Here is a 25,156-nt window from a genome sequence, read left to right as displayed (position 1 = left end):
GGACTTTATTGTTGAAGCATTATATGTAGAAAAGAACATCTTCAATAATCCCCTCTTCGGTTGTGTGGAGGAAGCTTTCCCAGATGCATAGAAGGACCGTAAACCATCAACAGATTTAGGATCTTGTTTAAAAAAATATATTTTCTAGCCCTTATGGTTGCAAAAAATCTTTTAAATGTAAAGAGGGTTATTTTTTCCCTTAGTTCTTCAGACACCTACTAACCAGAGGTGACGGATACAGGTGAGGTTCCAATGCAGGGTCCAGGAATAACACCCTTGTTAGAAATCCCACCAACCTCCACCTTTTCAGAAGCTTCTCAGCATGTGTTGTACCTGGATCTCATTAGCAGATGGCCACCTTCATCTTTTGGGTCTATCTCTTGCTTAAGGATTAGTTCTTTGGCTACTAGGAATTGGGTAAACTCCTAAAACTTTGTAGAAAAGCTTACTGTGAGTTTGGGAGGTTTCTAGAATTAGTTGTAATTTTCCTTTCCCTCAAGGATGTGGTATCAAATGTATTTGTGATGAGGACGTAACTTTTCTAGGGGCTTGATGAAAAGTTTTTCTTTTTAAAGGTTTAATATGCTTTGTTTTGTATCTCCATTTCTAGGGGTGATCGGTCTATGTTGCAGCAATCTACAAACCCTGCACCAGGAATTTTGGGGCCGCCACCACCTCCGTTTCATCTTGGACCACCAATTGGGCCAAGAGGTAACATGAGTAAACAAATCTTTTTTCAATGCACTCTTCGCAAATTCCTGGTTATCTGAAATGTTGGATTCTACTAAATGGCACATGTAACTCTATGCAGCATGAGAGTCAAAACTTAGCTAAGGAAACTAAAGGATTTCACAGCAACATTAATTTAGCCAAACATTTTATTTTGAGTTTGTTTGAAGTTGGCACTATCAGATTAAAAAACTCAAACTATTTTTAAAGTTCAAACTTTTCTTTTTTACTAAAACTATATATTGCTAAAACAACAACAAAAAAACCCTACCTTTCATTTATGCTATTTATTTTTCCACTTCAAATATGAGAGTCATTAAAGTAGATGAGACAATCTTGCTTTCTGGGTGTCATTCTCTAGAGTCTAGCAGCATGTTAATGCATATCTGTCTTGCAAACACTGCAGAAAAATGTTTTAAAGAGAACTAATGCTTTCATTAGTTTCTTTTCATTCATACTTTGAAATTTCATAACAATTTCATAAGCCTAAATTTTGAGCCTTAAACTACTTAACAGACGTGCTTTAATTTATTCCTTAATATATGCAGTATGGTAGAATCAGTGTTGCTGTGAGGTCATAATTCTGAGGTTTGCATCTAAAATCTCAACCATAACATTACATTAACTTTTTTTTTGCCCTTTAATAAAATGTTTCAGCTCATTTACGTATAAATAAATATGGGAGATTTTTCACTATAGCAGATCTGTTAAATTCTACTTGAGTTATTGGGGTCAGTGCATACCGTAAGTGACTTCAGCATTGCAGCAGTGTGCTCTGGATCGATATCTAAAAGAAGTAGTTCTCAACCTTTTGGGGATCAGGACCCATTTGTAAACCTTGCTGGCCTGTTGTTACTCAAACACTCCCTAAGATACCCCCAGACCCAGTGTAGGTCTCCTTCCCTACTAGGGGTCGCTTGGAGCTAAGATTCCAGATTGCTCCAGCCAGATGTGAAAACCTGGGAACTCCCCACCAGCAATTGGGGCTGGGGAAGGCAGCAAGCTGAGATTAGCCCCCCCCCCCCCCCCATGGCTCCCTGGGAGAGCAGAGGGTAAAGGATGGGAGAATTTGGGAGCCCTGGGGTTAAAGTGGGGAGGCTTGGGGAAGGAACTGGGGGTGCATTGGTGAAGATCTGGGGACCAGGACTGGTGAGTTGACAAAAGGCTGTTTGGGAGGGGTACATTGAGAGAGCTGGGCTGGGGAGTGGGACACAGGGTATGGAAGATGAGGTGTGCCCTGGCTGCTGGCCAGGAGGTATATGGGGGGTGGGGAGTACTTAACAGAGAATGTGAAACCAACTGTTTTCTTCCCATTTCTGTCCTGCGGAGTGTGCTGGGCTCAGCTCCCTGCGCTAGGCATTGTGACTTCCATGGTTGCCGTTCCACTCATGTTTGGCCCAAGTGTCATTGTGATCTGATGCATGGGGTTGCAGTGCCACTTGATCAAATTTGGCCTGGCCTGGCAAGCCCCCAGTCATGATACAGAGGCAGGTGGGCCAAACCTGAATAGTACTGTGGCTTGGTGCACCAGGTTGCAACACCCAGAGCAGGAAGCTGAACCAGCCCTCTGGGCCTTTGACACATTCTGGCAACCCCAATTTTGGGTCACAACCCATGGATTTTGCTTCTCAAGGTTTACTGGTAAAATATTATATGTGGATTTGATTTCTTATGAATTTACAGTAATTTGAATTAAATGTTTGAAAAACAACTTCGTTATGACATTACAAGTGATCTTTAACTTACTACATTTTAAAAAGATGAAATGTCAACTGTAACCATAACTCATTAAGTGTTACTTATATACTTTTAATTTCTAATATAAAGGGGCTGGAAATGGAAACATGCCAGGACCACGACATATGCAGAAAGACCGAATGGTTAGTATTAAATTATCATTCTAACAATCGGCTTTACAAAACCGTGTAATGCAGCTACACTGATATGAAGCTTGCTCATTTTAATATATTCTACAGGAGGAAATTAGATGTCTTTGGGAGGTAGTAGAATTATTTTTAGTTGTATGATGGTCCTATTGTGCTGGGTGCTATGTACACACAGAGGCAACCCCTACCCCAAAGAGCTTACAGTCTAAATGGACAAAATGGATGGTAGGGGAAATAGAGGCACGGAAAGGTGACTTACCTACATCAGATCATGCAGCACATCAGTAGTGCAGCCAGAAATAGAGCCCAGATCTCTGACTCCCAGTCCAGTTTGGACATGGGACCCAAACAGCCTTTATAGAATCTTTCATATCTAGCTCACTTGAATACAGTACAAGTTGATAGTGACAGTCATTACGGTTGTGATTTGCTGTCTGTTGTCAAATGGATTGGTACTCAGTCCACACCAGACAGTCGTATGGACCTCATTGCTGTTGGTACTAAGTGGAAATCTTGTTAGTCTTAGCAAAGAGGTCAAGAATTGAAGAAACCTGGAGACAAACACAGCTTTTGAGGTAATCTCTCAAGGTTGATACTGAGACACACCTTGCATTTCCCTTAGCCATACTATGCCTGATCATGACTAACCATAAAACCTTGAAAAAACAGGTTTATAACTCCTTTGTAAGGGAGATTCCTTATGTTGTTCTGTTTTACAACACAGACTATAGAGTTTGAGTGTTGACCATCACTTCTCAGCTCTTTTGGTAGTTACATATCTTGGTAAGAGGCACCTGAGAAACAGAAGAGGGAAGAAATAAGACAAGCCTGACCAAAACATTCAAAAGTCTTCTTTTTCCAAATTCCTTGAAGCTTCAAGCATTGCATTTCTGTGTGGTGTAGTCTAGTCATAAGTCAGTTTTAGGATGAGATGCAGCAGGGAACATGGCCATCTATACATTAGAACAGTGGTTCTCAAACTTTTGTACTGGGACCCCCTTTCACATAGCAAGCCTCTGAGTGTGATTTCCCTCCCCCCCCTTATAAATTAAAAACACTTTTAAAATATATTTAACACCATTATAAATGCTGGAGGCAAAGTGGGGTTTGGGATGGAGGCTGACAGCTCGCAACCCCCCATGTAATAACCTCACGGCCCCCAGTTTGAGAACCCCTGCATTAGAATGTTGTTCTCCATTGTTTGCAGTTTTTGGTCTTACTGTTTGTACATGTAATGCTTACACAAATGCACTAATTTTTCTGAATTATTTTTTTTTTAAATCGCCATTAAAGCAGATGCAAACTGATGTAAGAAACTTAAATGGTTTCTGTTCTGCTGGTGCCATACATCTCAATTTTCAGTGACAGTCATTACTGTTATGCTCACAGAAGTTCATTTTAATTTAAAATCTTATTTGCACAGGAGATGACATTCCTTGAAGCACGGTCAAGATTATCAAACTTTTTTTTTGTGGAGAGGGTGCAAAATGGGGATATCTTTAGAATGTATCAGGGTAGATTTCTTTTTATTCAAAGTTGTTTATAGGATGTTGAAGCAAACAGCAGCTTAGTCTAATATACAAATCTTTTTTTATAAAAGGTAAGAATCTATTTAATGTATATTCTTTTGGATTAAAATTACCAAGTATATCAGTCATCATGTTTCACCACCTGCTATGATCATTGTCATGATCCACCAAGTGAATGGGCACCACACTATTAAATGGACCTAAACTTTTTATCCCATGTGGGTCTGGGCTGTGTCTAGACACTGTTTCTAGAGCTGGCTTCTAAAGTACATTTCCGGGATGCAAGTTCCCTGTCTGGTCCCGTTCCTTGGGATAAGAGACTCCACAGTCCAACTCCCCTAGGCCTTGAAGCTATTACTGAAACCTCCCAAGCCTCTCCAGGTGCTTTGCATGTTCTCCCCGAGTCCAGCCCGGCTGGGGGGTGTCTCTGGTTTACAGTTTAACCCCTCGGGGAACATGTGATAGTTAAAGCAAGGAATATAGGCTTTGCAGGGAACTTCTTAAGCATACTCACCCTTTACTCTTTTGGCACAGTAGAGCTTATAAATCTAAGGCAAAACAAAAAAAACCACCAGAACACAATCTCCTTCTGAGTCCTCACCATTCTGGAGAGTCCCTGGGGGATGGCAAAATCCCTCGGGCTCCCAGTCCTGCAGCTGTCTTCTATTTCTGGGGATGAAATGACTCCCTCGCTTAGAGAGCATGTCACCTTTAAAGCAGTCTGTGACACCTCTTTGTTCTGCTGGGGATTTTCCTTGCTCTGACCCCCGGTGAGATTGCTGGGGCAGAGAGTCTTTAAAAGTAAATGTTTGTCGGTAGCAGCACTATTGTTCTATTCAATTTTGAAGGCTGTATTTCAGCTTCCCAGGCAGTCTGTTCCTGCTACAAAATGGCGGTTCCAATCCACACTGAAGGGTTACAATGTTAAATGCAATTCATAAACCAGAAAGAATTTCATAAATTGATATAGACTTATCCTCAGACTGTGTCATAAACCAGAAAGAATTTCATAAATTGATATAGACTTATCCTCAGACTGTGTCAATCATCCTCTTGGGTAAGAATAAATTTCTTCTTTGGTGTACAGAGTTGACTTATGTACCCTTGGAATTCCCTGCCTTGCCCTGATGCATTTAGTTATGCTTGGAGAGAGGACATTAGTAAAATGGGTCTTATTTTCTTAGGTAATTTTAGATGAGATTTGGGGGCTGAAATCCTTTGATGATGTCTCTGTTAGTTGACATGCTATTTCATGTCATGCTACTAATAAACTTTACTAGTTAGTTCTTTCTGCTTTTATCAGGAAACAAGCAGAGTTGTTCACATTATGGATTTTCAGAGAGGGAAAAACTTGAGGTATCAATTGCTGCAGCTTGTTGAGCCATTTGGAATAATTACAAATCATCTGATTCTAAACAAAATTAATGAGGTAAGTTTTATTAAAATCTTTTGGTGGCATAATTAGTATTGGGTAACATTTCACTGGCATCAGTGAACACCATACAACTTTACAGCATTTGTGAAAGCGAGCACTCTTAGTTTACAAAGCCACTTACGTTACAAATCCTTGTTCGTTATTTAGATTGAATTTTTTTGCTTGTTCTCAGACCAAATGAGTCCTTGGAATTCTCCATGTTCCCTGGAATATACTGGGTATCATCTTGTCATCACAGGAGAGGAATGCTAAGGGGAAGGAGGGTTAATGTCTTTCCCCCCCTTGAACACAGAAATTAGATACACTGAGATAATATTCTGCAACATTACATTTAATTTGTGTTTAAATTTGTAACTTTTATTGTTTAAAGTGTTATTAACAGTAATTTGTCCTGAGCATATACTATTTTTTTTGGTGTACACCTAAGTAATATGCTATATGCAATTTATACCTAACTCTATGGAGCCAGTTAATGCTACTGTAAAAAGCTTTGACTCTTGCATTTCCTGACTGCATTTTTTAAGAAGTGCATCTTATTTTGCCAGAGAGTAATACTGAAGTAAATGCACAAATAAATTCTTATACAATTTCAGGCATTTATTGAAATGTCCACTACTGAAGATGCCCAGGCTGCAGTGGAATATTATATGACAACACCAGCTCTAGTATTTGGCAAACCTGTAAGAGTGCACTTATCCCATAAGTATAAAAGAATAAAGGTAAATACAATTTTGCATTTTAAAATCTTATTTTTAATCAGTATAATATATTCAGTGTTACATTATCTTAATGTTTAGTTTTTGCATTAATTTGTTTTGTTATATTTAAGGGTAAGATTATGTCATGGATATTTTTAGTAGAAGTCTGGGACAGGTCACAGGCTTCCATGAATTTTTCTTTATTGCCCGTGACCTGTCTGACTTTTTTACTAAAAATATCCATGATAAAATGGGAAGGGACTAGGCAGCTGCGGGGTGGCTGGGAGCTTCGGGGTCCCCCTACCCCCACGGTGGTGGCAGCCCTTGAGCTGCTGGGGTCCCCATGCCCCCCACGGCCAGTTAGCTGCTAGGATCCCACGGCGGGGGTACCTCAGCTCCCTGCCCACTGCGGGAGGCGGCAGGACCTTGCAACTCCCGGCCACCAGCCAAAATCGGCGCCTGCCTTATGTTTCAGTTGTAATGCATATTGATTTAAGTTATATAAATGTCAGATTTTTATGTAGTATTTATTTTTAAGGTTTCATAAACTCTTAATTTTAGAAACCAGAGGGGAAGCCTGACCAAAAAACGGAGCCACCAAAGCCAGAACCTGGTCGCGTGATTCACCTCAGTAACTTACCTCATTCAGGATATTCTGACAATGCTGTAATCAAACTAGCTGAGCCATATGGAAAAATAAAGAATTACATACTGATGAGAATGAAAAGCCAGGTAATTCACCCTAGACACTTACATAACTGAGTTGATTGATGCATAATTAAGTGGAAAGTTGAATAGAGCTACCTGCAAAAAACCAGAGATTCTTTCAAGATTTTAAATTGGGAACTTGATTAAATGGATTGTGAGAGCTCCAAAGTGGATAGTTTTTCAGATATTCAGACAGTAAGTTGAGGGGGTGTGGGTGTTTTTTTGTTGTGTTTTTTTTTTTTTAAGTAGGGAGAAATGTTCAAGGCAGAATAAAATGTTTACATTTGATCTTGAAGATTGATACCTCTATTTTGCCGCCATCTTTTTTCTGATTCAGTAGGGATATGGAAACTACTGGAGAACATGGCAAAATATTGGAGGAGTTTGACATTATGCCAGCATGTACCTCACTGTAAACTGTTAAGCCATATCCTAGTGGGGCGCATCTAGTAAAAGGGGAGGAACTTGTAAGCATCCTAGATCTACGAAACTATGCAGTATTGGGCACAATATTTAATTAGCTCCTATATAGGTAAAAATCTGTGGGATCTTTGCATTGATTAAAAACAATATCAAGAGCCAATCATAGACTGCCCATAAAAACCTTAACAAATAATTACATAGCAACAATAAAAGCCCTTTTTACTCCCTCACTCCTTCCAAAGATATGGCATTGCTGGGGTTTGATTTCACAAATCTGTTTGAAAATTGCATACTGAGCATGTACAGTAGATTAGAACACTTTCTTAATTAAATGGGTGGAAGCAAGCTTGAACAAGTGTGTGTGTGTGTGTGCATGCACAGCAAATTGTGAGTAATTACTTCAAGGTACTTACGAGCTCTGATAAATTTTGTTGTCTTCACAAGCTAAATAGCTCTAGAGGCTTTTTTTTAAGGCAGTTAAATGCCAAAATACATTGATACATTAATTTTTTTCATTTTCACTGTACAAATTTAAAGATACAACAGCAATGTTAGCTGCTTATTACAAATACGTTTTTTCTGTCCCTGCTTTTCTGGCTGAGTATGTAGCCTAATGAATAAATGTTTAGTTTTTTAATTTATTAAAATATCCTATCTCAAGACACACAAATCCCCCCCCCCCCAAAAAAAAACCTCCAAAAAATTTTATATAACACCATCCACAAACAAAAGTGTAACTCAATAACATAAAAACATACTCCCATCAACAAGCAAGAGACTCTGTAAGCAGATCAGCCTTGCACCATGGTCACCACATTGGCTCTGGAGTAAAAAAGTAAATCAAATTCCAGAGTTAAGAGATTTCCATTGAAAGCACCTTCTAAGGAGCCCCTCAAACTTCTAAATTTAACAGCTGTTATGTTGAGTGCCTGAGCAGATTGATTGTGGGGGAAGAGGTGGTTTTCTCGGATGAGTACCCAAACCACAGAGGACATTGTAATTCCCTTAAAAAGAACTTTATATTTCCAATAGCACCTTGAGTTGTAACTGGAGTGGATGGGAAGAGTTAGAGCTCTCTGTTGGAACACTTGTGTTCTAACGATCCATCTGCTGATACTGCTAAGTGAAGGGAAATAAGTTTGAGTCGACTTCCAGTGTAGCAGTGTGCCATGTATTACATTAATTCATTGAGGAAGTGAAAGAACAATGGGTGCCTGTCAGAAGGTCCACAGCCAAGAGAAGTCAAAACCTCACAGGCCACTCAATGCTCTTCTGGGGATTCAGAAGCCTCTTAGAATGTTGCAAATGTTTTGGGCAAAGTTGGGTACCCCTCACTAATAGGGGGCAGGTAGCAAACCTACTTTATTTCCTAGTTGCTTTCCCCAGCCAGCCAGAATCTGGTTTGATCTATAACCACATCACCCTCCTCTCAGCTGTGTGCAAAAATTGCATAGACCCTACTCACTCAGGGTTTCATGCAAAAGCTATACCCTTTGTATACTGATGACACTTGAGCCAAAACTGCCTCACTGTCTTCCCCAGCAAATTTATCCGTGTTAAACAGAACAGATCCCTGTATCACAGAGCTCTTGTGGGTGAGCAACTGTCTAACACTCCATTCTAGAAATTTTGAATGGAACTAGTCTGAATAGGCCTTTCAGCCACTTAGCTTTAGCACAGAATACAATTATTGACTTGAGGGTGTTTCCTGTTCACAAACTATCATCTAATTAGATTTCAAAGAAGGGATATGTGACACTGTCTTTAACATGACTTTCAAATCAGCTGGGCTCCTGCCATGCAATTTCAGAACTTCTCTGCAGTGAAAATATTGCTTACTGCAATAGTGCACCTGGTTTGTGTTATCAGTATAATTTAAAACTGGGTTGGTAGTGTGTTGGAACTGGAGATGCTCATTTTGAAACATCAAGTAGGGAAATCAAAGTTGTATGATTTAAGTCATGTTCTAGTTTTAAATTTGTGTAATAGCATTGGTACATACACTTCCTATGTTTTTAATATGTATTCTAATCTTTTTAGGCTTTCATAGAGATGGAAACCAGAGAAGATGCTTTGGCTATGGTTGAGCATTGTTCAAACAAAGCACTTTGGTTCCAGGGAAGATGTGTGAAGGTGGACTTGTCTGAAAAATACAAGAAGCTGGTATTAAGGGTAGGTACTGTTTTAAAATGAAAACTCTAAATTGAGATGTTCTATTTTTTGGGGGGTAAAGTAAGTAGCAATAATTAGAGGGCAACTATCAAGTTTGTTTATATAATGTAGTCATTTGTAAACTGAATGTTTCCAGTTAATCCTTTCCCTTTAAGTGTAGTTGCTGTCAGTATTCAGTGTTCTGATGTAGCACATCATGAAAATGGTGGCAAAAACACTGTGGCAAAAACAAGAAATTTGGTTCCACGGTAGATTGTTGCTGTATAAGAATGGCTATATTGGGTCAGACCAATGGCCCATATAGCCTGTCTTCCAACAGTGGCCAATGCTTCAGAGGGAATGAACAGAGCAATTATCAAGTGATCCATCCCCCGTTATTCAGTCCCAGCATCTGGCAATCAGGGGTTTACATCCATCGATGGCTATTTTCCACAAACTTACCTAATTCGTTTTTTAACCCAGTTATACTTTTGGCCTTCACAACATCCCTTGGCAGTGAGTTCCACAGCTGGACTGTGCATTGTGTGAACTAGGACTGTGCATCCTAGTGACTAATTGCTATAGAAAAATAAGGGGTTCTGATTATTAAATGTTTTTGTTTAAAAAAAAAAATGTAGCAGATGATGACTTTGAATTAGTTGAATATGGTCCTTGTTACTCCTGTTCATGTCAGAATCCTATTCAGAATGTCTTCTTAACTATTTTTGCCTCAAAATGGTCCACCAACTTCTAATTTTACACCTACCTACTCTTCCACCTGTTCCTTCTACTACTTCATTCTTGATTTCCTTCCTTTGATTTCCACAGTTGGCAGTCATGTGTTCATTATATTGCGCTCTAAATATCTCTTTAGTGTAGAGAAGATTTTATTTGGGGCTTTTTTGCATTTTAAGATCAAGTATTGAAACTTACATTTTATTATATGTTGGATGCAACACTAAGGGGATTAGTACTAACTGCAGGTGGCTTAATTTCTCATGAGTTTTTATACAGGGATGTGTTTATATAGATTCTTAAGTAATGTAAACCAACTTTGTAGTAGCAATTCTTATATTATTCCCAAAAAGAGAGGGACTTTAATTGGCTTACAAAATAGTGGCTTTTTTGGGCAGTGGAGTGCTTAAATATAATTCAAGTGTGTGTGTGTGTGTGTGTGTGTCTTGGTTTTTTTTTTTTGTTTTGTTTAAATTAAGACTTTCTCCATCCAATTATAACTCTTAATGTAGGAATATAAGAACTAGCATAAATCTTGATCTGAACCTTTAAATCTTGGGCTGATTGTAATAACTACCTTGCATACTCTTAGCAGGCTTCCTTTTTCTACCTGACGCCTTTCTAATTCTGTTGTACAAACTCAGTGGACCTTGCAGTCTCTATTGAAAGAGCCTCCTCCATGTGTCCTGGGCACATCTGGTCCAAGGGAACTCCAAAGGGTGCAAGATTTGAATAAACAGAAATGCAAAATTCTTCAGTGGGTAGTTTCAGTATTGGTAATGGGCCTGGGAGGAGATGTATAGACTTGCAGAAAAAAGGGTTGGTGGGTAGGTTTGGTTAAAGTCAACTTTTCAAGGATTATCTGTAACTAGAAACTTTAATACACAGGATTATGTAAAACATATAGCAACAAATTCATCTAAGAAATTTGAGTTGTGAAGTTGTCCCACCAATACCCAAAAATGACCCATATATAAAATTAATGGGTCATGGCTCAATATTAAAGGACAAAGCCATTATAGTGATTAAGACTTCAATTCAGTCTGACCTTTGGGTCAAGTGTTCAATAACAATGTTTTTGTTAAATTTGGATTTTGCTTATTTTTTCAAAACTCTTTTTTATATATAGGAAGCACTGACAAATTTCTGATAATTTACATGACTAATATATATTTGTTTAAATGTTATTCTGGAAGTGTACCTATTCAAGAACACATTTGTATGCACTGATCACTTTCTTCAATAAGTGTAATTTAAAAAAGAAACTCACATTAATTACTAAAGGTTCTTGAAGTCTGCTCTGAATAGTGGATAGGATTAAATGAAATTCGTTCACCTGAATACCCTGTTTGAGCTGTAAAAATCAGCTTGACAAGGCTTTTCCCCTTAATTTCTCTGATTGTATATCCTGCCTCTCTATTTTGCAGATAGGGTACATGATGAAGGGCCAGATCTTTCTTTCCATTATACTGCATGTGTGTATTTTGTGGGTGGAGGGAGGAATATAAACAGCTACTGGCAATACATGTGCAAGGGCTGAGGCAGAGTTTTGAGGCACTGAATGGCAAGAATCAAGCGGTTCATAACTGAGCACTTCAAAATGAATAATTTTGTGTAAAATCTGACTAATAGAGATGGTGGCTTTATTTATCTGCCTTGCGATGCACTTCCTGCGTTGTAATGGGTTGTGCCAAGTTCATACAGGTAACCAATCCAATAACAGATTTCCAGTGTTAATACCACATTCAAGTGGCAGTTGTGATTCTGGACTTTCCACCTGTAGTTTTAAAAGCAAAGTCTTGATTGCACAGAGAGACAGTTTTGAAAAATTGTTTTGGTATGTCTACATTGCAAAAAACAACAAAACCCAGCCTCGACAGCGAATCTGAGCACTTCTGATTTGAGCTCGCAGGACTCATGCTACAAGGCTGTACATATTCCTGCTTGGTCTCTGAGACCCTCCCCCTTACCATTTCAGAGCCTAAGTGGGAACTGCTATTTTTAGCCCCATAGCACAAGCCCAAGTTATCTGACCTAGGCTCTGAAACTCACTGCTATGGTTTTGGTTTGTTCGTTTTTGTTTTGTTGCAGTGCAGACATATCCTTTAAAAGAAGAGGAAGAAAATAGACCAAAGGTGTGGAGATGGGGGAAGGGGCTGTTGCTACTAGAAGGAAAGTAATGTTGCAGTTCTTAAGCCTTTAAGCCATCTGTAATAGGACTACTTAATTAATGTAACAGCACCTCTGGTGTTAGGGAAGAGCCACCACTGGAGTTTTCTCCAGAATGTCTTGAAGAAAGGTGAAGACATCGAACATGGCCAATGGAATTGAGTAGCCAAGGTGCAATTCATGCTCTGAATGAATCCTGTAACAACTGTGTGTGTTAATACATAGTGTGTACCTCCCATACCTTATGAAAGCTTTTTTTATTTTTTAGATTCCCAACAAAGGAGTTGAACTACTGAAAAAAGATAAAGCTAGGTAATGTCTTCTTTAAATATAATGTATTAAAAACCCTGAATTGAAATAGTTAAACCAAAAGATAATGAAGATAAATATTTTTCTCACCTACAGAAAGAGAACGTATTCTCCAGATAGTAAAGACTCTCCAAGTGATAAAAAATCTAAGACAGATGGAACTCAGAAAACTGAAAGCGGTAGTGCTGAAGATAAAGATAAAGAGGAGAAACAGGATGATGATGCTGAGAAATCAGCTGCAAAAGGCAGTGAACAGGCAGACCAAGAGGAACCCAGTTTACTTCTTGAATCTGAAGATGAGCTGCTAGTAGATGAGGAAGAAGCAGCAGCATTGCTAGAAAGTGGCAGCTCAGCAGGAGATGACACTGATGTTGCTAATTTAGGTGATGTGGCTGCTGAGGAGAAAAAGGATGCAGCAGATGACACTACCACAAAAACTGAAGGAAATGTTGGCGCTACCCCAGCAGCAAAGAAAAAAATTAAAAAGGTAATCAGATAGCATGGTGCAACCTTAGCTGTATAATTTGTGCTCCTCCACATAGTTCCAATTCTTTTGTGCAGGACTTTAAAACAAACACCCACACCTAGTGTTCTGGAAAGAAACCATATGTGTTAGACTTTTCTGTGAAGAAAATACAGTACCTCAAACAATGTGATGCTGATTTGAGATCAGGTATTCAAAGTAGGGTGGACAGAAATTTAAAAAAAAAAATCTTATTTGGATACATTTTTCTTCTAAATCCATTTAAAATTAAATTTAAAATAACCTATACTAATTTGTAAACATAGTATAATTAGGACTAGCCCTGGGAAGGGTTACGGAAATTGTGAATTTGAATAAGGTCTGTGAAACCGAGCAGCACTGTGACCTGGTACACAGGGTAGCCGTTCCAGTCAGGTTTGGCTCATCTGCCTCTTCATCTCCATTTACAGAAGAGTGGACAGGCCAAATCTGAGTGGTGCTGCAACCACAGGTGCCAGGTTGGAGCTGGGATAGCCATGTGGGACAGGAGCAACCACTGCAGTGTGTGCGTGACGCAGGCTCGCTCTCCAAACCTCCCCACCTCTCCAGACTTCATCTTTCAGCATCCCTTGACCTTTCTGTGACTTGTCGCCTCCCCCGCTGCCATCTATACCATGATATTTACTAAAAAAATTCCATGCCAAAATCATAGCCTTAAATATAATCTATTAAAATATTACATACAATTCCAAGCAGGCCATGTTTGCTGCCAAACTTTCAAAGTCAAACCACTGAACTGGTAGGAATCACTGGCTAAGTGCCTGGAAATAGAGTTTGAAGCGCTAAAACCAGTAGCCTCTTCTGCAGGTGCAGAGAGAATATTTTCTTCATTTCAGTTAAATGACTAGTTCAGTCAGAGTTGAGAAACAAGACTGAGAGTTGAAAAAGCAGGAAAGCTTGTATTCCCATTTCTAATCTATGGAGCAAGTGATGTGAGGATGAGATCTAGTCCTAAAAACTTACAGGGCATGGTGATCAGAAGCAATCAGTTCACCTCACTAACTAGAGATAATACTACTCTTTATATAGTAGATCAGTTCATTTTAAATGAAATACATGCTTTTTATAAATGTTTTCCTTGTTTCCAGTACATTTAAGGTACTTTTATTTAACTAATAAACAAAAAAATAAATCGTTTTTGTGCCATTTTAATTGAAATATAGCTTGACAGAATCCCAAGTAAAATTAATCATTTAGTCCTATTGGATTGGAAGCCCTCCCACAGCCTATGGGGAGGATCCACTGATATGGGGGGCAAAAGAAAAAATAACTGATAGGTGTGAAGGTTAAAGGACCAAAAAAGGGAACCTGAAGGGGACACCAAGCAGAGAACCCCAAGAGTGTCACAGGAGCCAGCGGACGCTGCCCAGAGGAACTTTGCTAGATGCATGAACGGAGGGAGGATGAGAAATAGACTCCACAGTCGCAGAGAACCCCCTCAGCCAACATCTTCTCCCTGGTGTTCCAGATTGCCACTTTGGCCAATACTAGGAGGAAGCTGACAAGGAGGTCCTGCGACTTTGTGGTGCCACAGATAAGGTGTGCGTATATGAGAAGGTGGGGGGAGAAGTGCAGCCAAAAACATAACAGTAAGTCTAGGAGGAGCCAGAAAAGGGGCTGTAACCTGGCACACTCAAGGTAAACCTGTGCCAGGGTCTCCCTCATGCCGCAAAAGGGACAGGCATTGGGGATGGGGATGAACTGCACCAGGCACATGCCTGTGCTGATGGCTCTCTGAAGGAGCTGCCAACCAATATACCTGGCGGGCTGTAGGACTAAGGTGGAATATAGGCTGGCGCACGGGGGTTCCTCATCCTCAATAGGTAGCAATAGGTTCCGCCACTTAGCATTGGGGCACGAGGGTGAGGAAATGGAGAGTATGGAGCATGAGTGTACAGGTGTGCCAGTGCGCGGTTCAAAAGCAAACCGGCTGCAGGGTCGCGCAGCTGGCTTCAGGGGGGACGGCTGGAGGGAACTCAAGGGGTAAGGGCCCTATAAAGAGATCCGGAGGGCCTGGAGTGTAGGGTGGGCGGGGAGCATGCTCCTGCAGGACCTGCTCAAGGTAAACTTGAGAGACTGGTGACAAGGCTGCTGTCACCTCCTGAAATACGTGTCGCGGAGTTTGAAGGGTGGAAAGCCCCATTCACTGAGCAAGCGCAAAAGGATCCACCCAGTCTCCCCGGTTGTAATCCAGGAGGTCTCCGATCCTGGTGACTCCTGCCAGGACCGACCTCTGGTATACAGATAGGGAATCCACCTGCACATATTGATCATCTAATAAATAGAAAATGCGTCGGCCATCATTTTCTAACACCCCCCCCCCCCCAAAAAATTCTGAATAAATGTGTTGAGCTATATAATTGCTTAAGTAAATGTTTATAAATATAGCGTATTCTCCTGGATAGCAGAAAGTTCCAAATTATACCAGCCAGTGAGAATCACAAAATAACTAAAATACAAAACAAGACTAAAATTGATTTGCATCAAGATTTCTTGCTTACCTGTTTAAATCATTATTAAAATTTTTTAGATTTAAAACCATCCACCTTGATGTAAAGAACACTGTTTATCCTTTAATAGGAACATGCTGTAACTTTTGGTTTCCCCACCTCATTTGTGTGATGGCTTTCTCTGTCACCCTGTTGATTGCAGTCAGTATCTCAGTGGTACCTTTTCAGAGATTGCCTCAACTGAGTGCTCCAGCATAGGAACAATTTTCTCCCCAGCTGCTTCATGAGGTTAGAAGGTTGTCTGCCCTTGAAGGGCAGACCTTAGTGACCATGCTAAAAGTAAGGTTTATTAAGAATAGTGTGTCGGATATAAACAAAATAAATAGTATGTATAACCTAGCTAGCTTGTAGCATCAGTAAAAAGCTAGGTAGGTACATCTTGGATTAGTTATAGTAAGGTAAGCCATATATTTCTAGTCAACACCTTTATTCATTTCTCCCCTCAGACTTTTTCAGGTTTTTAAATTTGTACCTTCAGGTACCCTGAAATTTAGGATCCAGTGGGAATGTCTTCCAGATTGTAAATATGTTTAAATTACTTTGCTGCAGAGAAACAAAAGATAATTATTTTTTTTTTACATAAGAACATAAGAACGGCCATACCGGGTCAGACCAAAGGTCCATCTAGCCCAGTATCTGTCTACCGACAGTGGCCAATGCCAGGTGCCCCAGAGGGAGTGAACCTAACAGGCAATGATCAAGTGATCTCTCTCCTGCCATCCCTCTCCATCCTCTGACGAACAGAGGCTAGGGACACCATTCTTTACCCATCCTGGCTAATAGCCATTTATGGACTTAGCCAACATGAATTTATCCAGTTCCCTCTTAAACATTGTTATAGTCCTAGCCTTCACAACCTCCTCAGGTAAGGAGTTCGACAAGTTGACTGTGCGCTGTGTGAAGAAGAACTTCCTTTTATTTGTTTTAAACCTGCTGCCTATTAATTTCATTTGGTGACCCCTAGTTCTTGTATTATGGGAATAAGTAAATAACTTTTCCTTATCCACTTTCTCAACATCACTCATGATTTTATATACCTCTATCATATACCCCCTTAGTCTCCTCTTTTCCAAGCTGAAGAGTCCTAGCCTTTTTAATCTTTCCTCGTATCGGACCCGCTCCAAACCCCTAATCATTTTAGTTGCCCTTTTCTGAACCTTTTCTAGTGCTAAAATATCTTTTTTGAGGTGAGGAGACCACATTTGTACACAGTATTCGAGATGTGGGCATACCATGGGTTTATATAAGGGCAATAATATATTCTCAGTCTTATTCTCTATCCCCTTTTTAATGATTCCTAACATCTTGTTTGCTTTTTTGACCACCTCTGCACACTGCGTGGACATCTTCAGAGAACTATCCACGATGACTCCAAGATCTTTTTCCTGACTCGTTGTAGCTAAATTAGCCCCCATCATATTGTCTGTATAGTTGAGGTTATTTTTTCCAATATGCATTACTTTACATTTACCCACATTAAATTTCATTTGCCATTTTGTTGCCCAATCACTTAGTTTTGTGAGATCTTTTTGAAGTTCTTCACAATCTGCTTTGGTCTTAACTATCTTGAGTAGTTTAGTATCATCTGCAAACTTTGCCACCTCACTGTTTACCCCTTTCTCCAGATCATTTATGAATAAATTGAATAGGATTGGTCCTAGGACTGACCCTTGGGGAACACCACTAGTTACCCCTCTCCAGTCTGAGAATTTACCATTAATTCCTACCCTTTGTTCCCTGTCTTTTAACCAGTTCTCAATCCATGAAAGGACCTTCCCTTTTATCCCATGACAGCTTAATTTACTAAGAGCCTTTGGTGAGGGACCTTGTCAAAGGCTTTCTGGAAATCTAAGTACACTATGTCCACTGGATCCCCCTTGTCCACATGTTTGTTGACCCTTCAAAGAACTCTAATAGATTAGTAAGACACGATTTCCCTTTACAGAAACCATGTTGACTATTGCTCAACAGTTTGTTTTTCTATATCATAGAATCATAGAATTCAAGATCAGAAGGGACCATTATGATCATCTAGTCTGACCTCCTGCAAGATGCAGGCCACATAAGCCGATCTACCCACTCCTTTAGCAAGCGACCCCTGCCCCATGCTTCGGAGGAAGGCGAAAAACCTCCAGGGCCACTGCCAATCTGCCCTGGAGGAAAATTCCTTCCCGACCCCAAATATGGCGGTCAGCTGAACCCCGAGCATGCGGGCAAGACTCTCCAGCCATACCCTCTGGAAAAAGGTTAAGAATATCATATCATTGACCCATTGTACTATTTACCAGTGTGGCACTTAATTGACCTATTGACTAAGCCCGTTATCCTATTATACCATCTCCTCCATAAACTTATCTAGCTTAATCTTAAAGTCATGGAGGTCCTTCACCCCTACTGTTTCCCTCGGTAGGCTGTTCCAGTATTGCACTCCCCTGATGGTTAGAAATCTTCGTCTAATTTCAAGCCTAAATTTCCTGACAATTTATATCCGTTTGTCCTCGTGTCTACATTAGCACTGAGCTGAAATAATTCCTCTCCTTCCCTGGTATTTATCCCTCTGATATATTTAAAGAGTGTCTGACTCTTTATATTTATATGTCTGACAATTTTATTTTTAACTATTGTTTCGACAAATTTGCCCGGTACCGATGTTAGACTTACCGGTCTTTAGTTGCCGGGATCACCTCTAGAGTCCTTTTTAAATATTGGCATTACATTAGCTAACTTCCAGTCATTGGGTACCGAAGCCAATTTAAAGGACAGGTTACAAACCTTAGTTAATAATTCCGCAACTTCACATTTGAGTTCTTTCAGAACTCTTGGGTGAATGCCATCTGGTCCCGGTGACTTGTTAATGTTGAGTTTATCAATTAATTCCAAAACCTTCTCTAGTGACACTTCAATCTGTGACAGTTCCTCAGATTTTTCACCTACAAAAGCCAGCTCAGGTTTGGGAATCTCCCTAACATCCTCAGCCGTGAAGACTGAAGCAAAGAATCCATTTAGTTTCTCCGCAATGACTTTATCGTCTTTAAGCGCTCCTTTTGTATTTTGATCATCAAGGGGCCCCACTGGTTGTTTAGCAGGCTTCCTGCTTCTGGTGTACTTAAAAACCATTTTGTTATTACCTTTGGAGTTTTTGGCTAGCCATTCTTCAAACTCCTCTTTGGCTTTTCTTATTACACTCTTGCACTTAAGTTGGCAGTGTTTGTGCTCCTTTCTATTTGCCTCACTAGGATTTGACTTCCACTTTTTAAAGGAAGTCTTTTTATCTCTCACTGCTTCTTTTACATGGTTGTTGAGCCATGGTGGCTCTTTTTTTAGTTCTTTTACTGTTTTTCTTAATTTGGGGTATACATTGAAGTTGGACCTCTATTATGGTGTCTTTAAAAAGGGCCCATGCAACTTGCAGGGATTTCACTTTAGTCCCTGTACCTTTTAACTTTTGTTTAACTAACCCCCTCATTTTTGTATAGTTCCCCCTTTTGAAATTAAATGCCACAGTGCTGGGCTGTTGAGGTGTTCTTCCCACCACAGGGATATTGAATGCTATTGTATTATGGTCACTATTTCCAAGCGGTCCTGCTATAGTTACCTCTTGGACCAGCTCCTGCGCTCCACTCAGGATTAAATCTAGAGTTGCCTCTCCCCTTGTGGGTTCCCGTACCAGCTGCTCCATGAAGCAATCATTTAAAGTATCGAGAAATTTTATCTCTGCATTTCGTCCTGAAGAGAAATGTTCCCAGTCAATATGGGGGTAATTGAAATCCCCCACTATTATTGGGTTCTTAATTTTGATAGCCTCTCTAATTTCCCTTAGCATTTCATCATCACTATTACTGTCCCGGTCAGGTGGTCGATAATAGATCCATAATGTTATATTTTTATTAGAGCATGAAATTTCTATCTATAGAGATTCTATGGAACATGTGGATTCGCTTAAGATTTTTACTTCATTTGAATCTACATTTTCTTTCACATATAGTGCCACTCCTCCCCCTGCACGACCTGTTCTGTCCTTCCGATATATTTTAAATTGCCATTCTAAAATTGCAACTGTTTTTAATCTTATTTAGAATCTGAATAGTTGTTAATTTACTGCAGTGAAAGAATCCAACATAATCCAGTGAAGTAAGTGTAAAAAGCTGAAAACCAAAGGCGAGATGGAAACCTGGCAAAGTTAAAATATTTTGAAACTTCAAAATAAAATAAGTATTCTTCAAATCAAGCAAAAAATAAGCAATTCAGTATACCCATTCATATGATTTGAACAGTGTTTTGGAAGTATATAGGTAGCTTCAGGGAGAGGAAATACAGGATTCTTCAAAAAAACGCAGTTAAAAAGTCTTTTTTTTCTTTTGTAACTTAAAAAATTAGAAAAATTATACTTTTACACATGTAAAATAACAGTTGTAGACATGAAAAACCTCTTTATCTCTCAACAGCGATATGTGGGTGGCTTCCCCCAGAGCATGGAAGGTTTTGTCACTCTAGATGAGGTTGGTGATGAAGAAGACTCAGATCATCAGAAACTGCGTAAATCGGGGATGGCAGTTAAATCTGCTGGGAAGAATGATGATAGTTTGGCTGAAATTAAGGTAGACAAGATTGAGGAACCAGAGCAGGAAAATGAGACCTTGGAAAATGGAACCAAAACTGAGGAGAATATGAAGACAGAAACCGTTGAAGTTTCTGACAACACAGCAACCCAGGATACGGAGAAAAATACAAATGAAAATACAGATGCACAGGACGAACAGGAAACAAAAAGCATCCAGGAGAAAGCCGTTGTTCCAGACGAATATAGAATTGGACCATATCAGCCAAATGTTCCTGTTGGTAAGAATTTTCCCATCTCTTTTCAAATGCCCTTTTTTGCATTATGTAACATTAACTGTATCGCTCAGGGGTGTAGTTATACACACCTAACCCCCCAGTGTAGCAGCACTATGTCAGCAGGTGAGCTTCTGCCACCGACATAGCTACCTCTTCTCTGGGGAGGTGGATTAACTACACCAACCGAAGAACTCTCTCCTATCGGCATAAAGCATCATTAAAGTGCTACAGCAGTGCAGCTGCATTTTAAGTGTAGATTTTCCCGTAGACATTGAAGTAAGGTCAAAGATTGCCATTTCATTTTTAGGACTTCACACTCTTTCCATGATATTCTCTGGTCCCTTTTACTCTTTGCATGCAGTCTTTGACAATGGCTTCTCTCCAGCCTGGAATTATGATGGAGACGTATTATAACAGCACAAAATATATTTCAGTAGTGATTAGTTAGTTTAGATTGATGTATGAAATCTCCTTGTAATTGTCATAATGACATGGGTAATGTGGGGTAGAGATACTTTAATGTTGAAATTAACACTATGTATTTATTGTAACTAAAACCATTGCGTACCTTTTTGAAAAGGGAACCAATGGAAGGGCCATGTTTTAATCCAAAAACATGCTAAAGGCCAGTGTGTACATATTTAATTACAGGTTCTGGTTTGAACAAATAAAAACAAGATTATTTAAAAGAAAGCAGCTGTTCAATGCAAATTGAGTTGTTACTGTAAGGTTCACTTAGTGAGCAATATATTTGAGGTTTTAAGAATTATTCTAATTCATTCTATTAATTACTTTGTGGTCTACTTCTCTAGGTGTGAATTATGTGGTACCCAAAACAGGGTTTTATTGCAAACTGTGTTCCTTGTTTTACACAAATGAAGATGTTGCAAAAAAGACCCATTGCAGCAGCCTTCCACATTATCAGAAGTTGAAGGTAAGGTAAAACTATCCATTTTAAGTGAAGTGATTCTTTTTTGGGAAGGAGTAAGGAATAGATTTGTTGAGGCTTCATTGAAAGGAAAAAACAAATTCATCCACTTAGAACACTGCTTCATATCACTGTAATTTTAGTTTTAAATTAATCCTCACCAAGGTTGCGTCTTGGAATTTGAATGCATAATAAACAATTCAAGTATGGGACCCTATGATTCTCTGTGAATTGAAAATATATAGGACTTTTTTATTGCAGTACAGATAAGCTTTAGAATAGTTTTGAAGAAGGAATAAAAGGTGACTGAATCTTGTCCCTACAGTTCCTTTGAGGATGACTTATGACCAAAAACTGCAAGACCAAAGCTAGAATTTTTTTTAAATAGTACTCCAAACCCTAGAGTTTCTGATTGAGTGAAATGTTGTTCAATAGCACAACATATGTTTATGCTATCATCATAAACTTGTGTACTATGAGCTGCTCTTTGATATTGTACTGGGGGGTGGGGGTGGAATCCTAACAAGTGGATCATTTATGTATCTGGTACAGTAGAAAAGCACCAGACATATTTTGCCCAATGCCAGGCTTATTTGGCAGTCAAATACTTAATAAATTGTATAACATATTACTATTTCATACATTTAAGTTCACAAATCTGACCACTTTTAACTCAGTTTTATACTTAGAATTATGGTCTTTATTTAGTTCATCTAATTCATTCCCTAATCAGGTTGGCTTTGTTGTGATTGATTTCTTTTTTGTTACAGAAAATTCTGGATAAAATGGCAGAAGATCACAGGCAAAAGAAAGAGGCTTAAGTGCAAAAAAACTTGATTCAAGGAAAGTGGTTTTGTTTTTAATGTTAACCTTTTTTAAATGCAGTACAAATAGTAGATGGAAAATACTATACTCTTTTTTTTGTTTGTTTGTTTTTAGTGAAATACAGTAGGCATATAGCTCTGTTCATGTGTTAAATGTTATAACATAAATGAAGCTAATAGAAAATTTTTGTTCATGAAAAATATGGGAATGCCAACAGAGGAAAGTTTTTCTTTCAATTGATATTTCAAGCTACTATAGAAACTATTGCACCATTATGAAAGCTCATGTACAAAAAGCAAACTTTATATAAATCTACTGTTTTCAGGCTTCAAAAAGTTAGCCTTCAATTTTGATTCCATTCTTCAATAAAAAATAAAAAATGGTATTGTATTTTTATTACTTTCATCTAGAACATTCCAGATTTCAGTCTGAGCCTAGCATATATTTAATTTGGAGTGTGAGACTGTCGTTGCATTTCACTTTGGAAAGTCTTTAAATGTAAAGGTTGCATTTTTAAAATGTTGGATGCAGTTTCTTTTAATGTCATTGCTGTTATCTAGATAATAAGAAAATTAGTAAGTAGTCAGCTTTAAAATTTTGTGATTCTTTTCTAAGTTCTTGATAGGTTTTTTCCCCTGTTCTATTATTCAGCGTACTTTGTAGTGAAATGTAAAGTCCTATTCTTCTCTCTGACCAGTATTATTTTCTTGAGCTCTTACTGCTTGCTACTTGAATCCTGTAGCTGTCATACATCTCTGATATAAGCAAAAGCAGCATTTGAGTCCTGAAATGTAAAAAAAGTATCTTTATATTCTTCATATGTAATTTTTCATACCTGCATTTTAAAACTGGTTTGGTCAAATTCCTAGAACTGTGCTATTAATGTGCCTGCACATGTGACGTGATCAGGAATTTGCATGTATAATCTGTGTTTATCTGTAGTCTTTCTGATTATATACTGCTTATTTGTGGATACAGGTTACTAAAGTGATTTACCAATAAACAAACTTAGGCAACAGTAATTTTGTTTTTGTTTGGCATGTTAAGCAGTGTGTTTACTGTAGTTGTGACCAGTGTGTTCATGGTATCTGATTAATTCTCAGAACATTTAGTGAATGTTTTTAATTCTGCTTGTTTAACAGTTTGTGTGATTTAGTAGCTCATTTGCTACTCCCCTTCCTAATGCATGCACACTGCAGCACAATGAATTAAAATGCCTCTTAGTGAAATGGTTCTAGGCGCTTCTGCTAGTGAATTTATTGTTCCTCTTGGAAGTAATGCATTTGCATTAATGCTAAGATTCAAACTCCTTTAGATTTTCATGAATGAAGATCATTAAGAGTGGCTGAAATGTAAAGAGACACTTTTGACTTACATCCCTTGGCACTGGGTGCAACTTGTTTTCTGTGAGAATTATTATGTTTGGGTTAAGTGAGAATTGAAATTGATACTGTATGCAGCTTTCTGAACATCAGCAAGATATAAGGGTGAAATGCTGCTTGGCTTTGGGTGAACAAATCTACGTTAATTAGCACAGCCTAAAATGCTGTCATAACAAAATTAAATTTTAATTTAAAATAATTCATTTTTCCATATTTCCTTTTCAGTAAGCAAGCTGTTGTGATATTCTTTACTTTGCATTCTTTGCTTTGCATTGTCTTTTTTAATTAATAGTTAATTGCTGATCGTTAAAGGGATAATCAAAGTAAAATACAACTATATACAGTACACTTTGAACAGCAATTCTGCCAGTAGGCTGTACCCCTTAGAAAGAGAAAAGAGTAAATCCCTGAATAAGACTTGCAATATAAATCCTATAATAGTTCCATTGACTTAGTTAATATAGAGGCTATCCTGCCCTTAGTGCAAATGGCAACAGATGAATGGGAGATGGTTCCAGGAGTGCATTAACTGACAAGTTGGAGGATGTGATGGATTTGACTTTTCCCACACTAAACTTATTTTTGGCAGTCAATCTGTTTAATAGATTTTGGAGGGGATGTGGAGAAAGTTGCCTTGGGGGGCGGGGGGAGAAACCTGGCTCTTAACAGCATATATAGCTGACTGATACATTTAAATGCCCCCAAAGCTGTCTTTTAAAAAGCAGAACCCCCACCCCCCCCCCGAATTTAGCCATTTAAACATCTTATAGCAACCCTCCTAAATACTAGACAGTTTAGTGATTTAATATCCACTGTTCTCTCAATGAAGTGGTAAATATTGAAGGTATATTATTACAGTACAGATAAAACATGTAATATATTGAATGGTCTACAGGTGTTGAGCATAAAGGGATCTTTAGAGAATTGAAGACAATAGTGTTGACATAGTGACATAGTCCAGAGATCAGCTATTCTAGAAATGCTGTACACTGAGACCCAGATTTCAAGGGTATTTAGGTACCTAAAGATTCAGAGAAGCACCTAATCTATCTAGGTTTTTTTGAAAATCCAGTGAGGTGCTCTCTGAATCATTAGGTGCCTAAAGATATTTTAAAATTCAGCCCTATGTCCTTTATAGCTGCCTTACCTACCTTATGCACCTGGCAATCTCTTGGAGGGTATAGTACAGAATTTTTTTAAATAACTGTTACTAACTACTGATAACTCAAACCTACTCCAACCATTGATAAGGGCAGCAACTTCTACCTACACGGAAGCAAATTGTCCATCTGATAACCCCCTTCCCTCAAAATAATCCAATCCTGGGAACATATCAAGAACATTCTCATACTGAAATGTACAGACATATGCCAGGTGTCT

At 38.8% G+C, this 25,156-nt stretch overlaps 1 protein-coding gene across 3 annotated transcripts in view; it reads left to right on the top strand.

Annotated features, from left to right (window-relative positions):
- MATR3 (matrin 3) overlaps positions 1-23,416 on the top strand; it is a 47,505-nt gene extending 24,089 nt beyond the window's left edge. For all 3 annotated transcript variants that reach the window (XM_045027259.1, XM_045027257.1, XM_045027260.1), the window contains 11 exons: positions 611-711; positions 2,557-2,609; positions 5,448-5,573; positions 6,173-6,298; positions 6,839-7,009; positions 9,449-9,580; positions 12,732-12,775; positions 12,869-13,259; positions 20,251-20,644; positions 21,454-21,575; positions 22,340-23,416. In XM_045027259.1, coding sequence (XP_044883194.1) covers positions 611-711; positions 2,557-2,609; positions 5,448-5,573; positions 6,173-6,298; positions 6,839-7,009; positions 9,449-9,580; positions 12,732-12,775; positions 12,869-13,259; positions 20,251-20,644; positions 21,454-21,575; positions 22,340-22,390 — 1,711 coding nt within the window. In that variant the 3' untranslated portion in view covers positions 22,391-23,416. The remainder of the gene's footprint in view (positions 1-610; positions 712-2,556; positions 2,610-5,447; positions 5,574-6,172; positions 6,299-6,838; positions 7,010-9,448; positions 9,581-12,731; positions 12,776-12,868; positions 13,260-20,250; positions 20,645-21,453; positions 21,576-22,339) is intronic.
- The last annotated feature ends 1,740 nt before the right edge of the window (positions 23,417-25,156 follow it).

This window comes from Mauremys mutica, chromosome 8, assembly GCF_020497125.1.
Source record: "Mauremys mutica isolate MM-2020 ecotype Southern chromosome 8, ASM2049712v1, whole genome shotgun sequence".
Lineage (NCBI taxonomy): Eukaryota > Metazoa > Chordata > Testudines > Geoemydidae > Mauremys > Mauremys mutica.
Note: the sequence above shows the minus strand (reverse complement) of the source record. Positions and strands in the feature narration are given on the sequence as shown.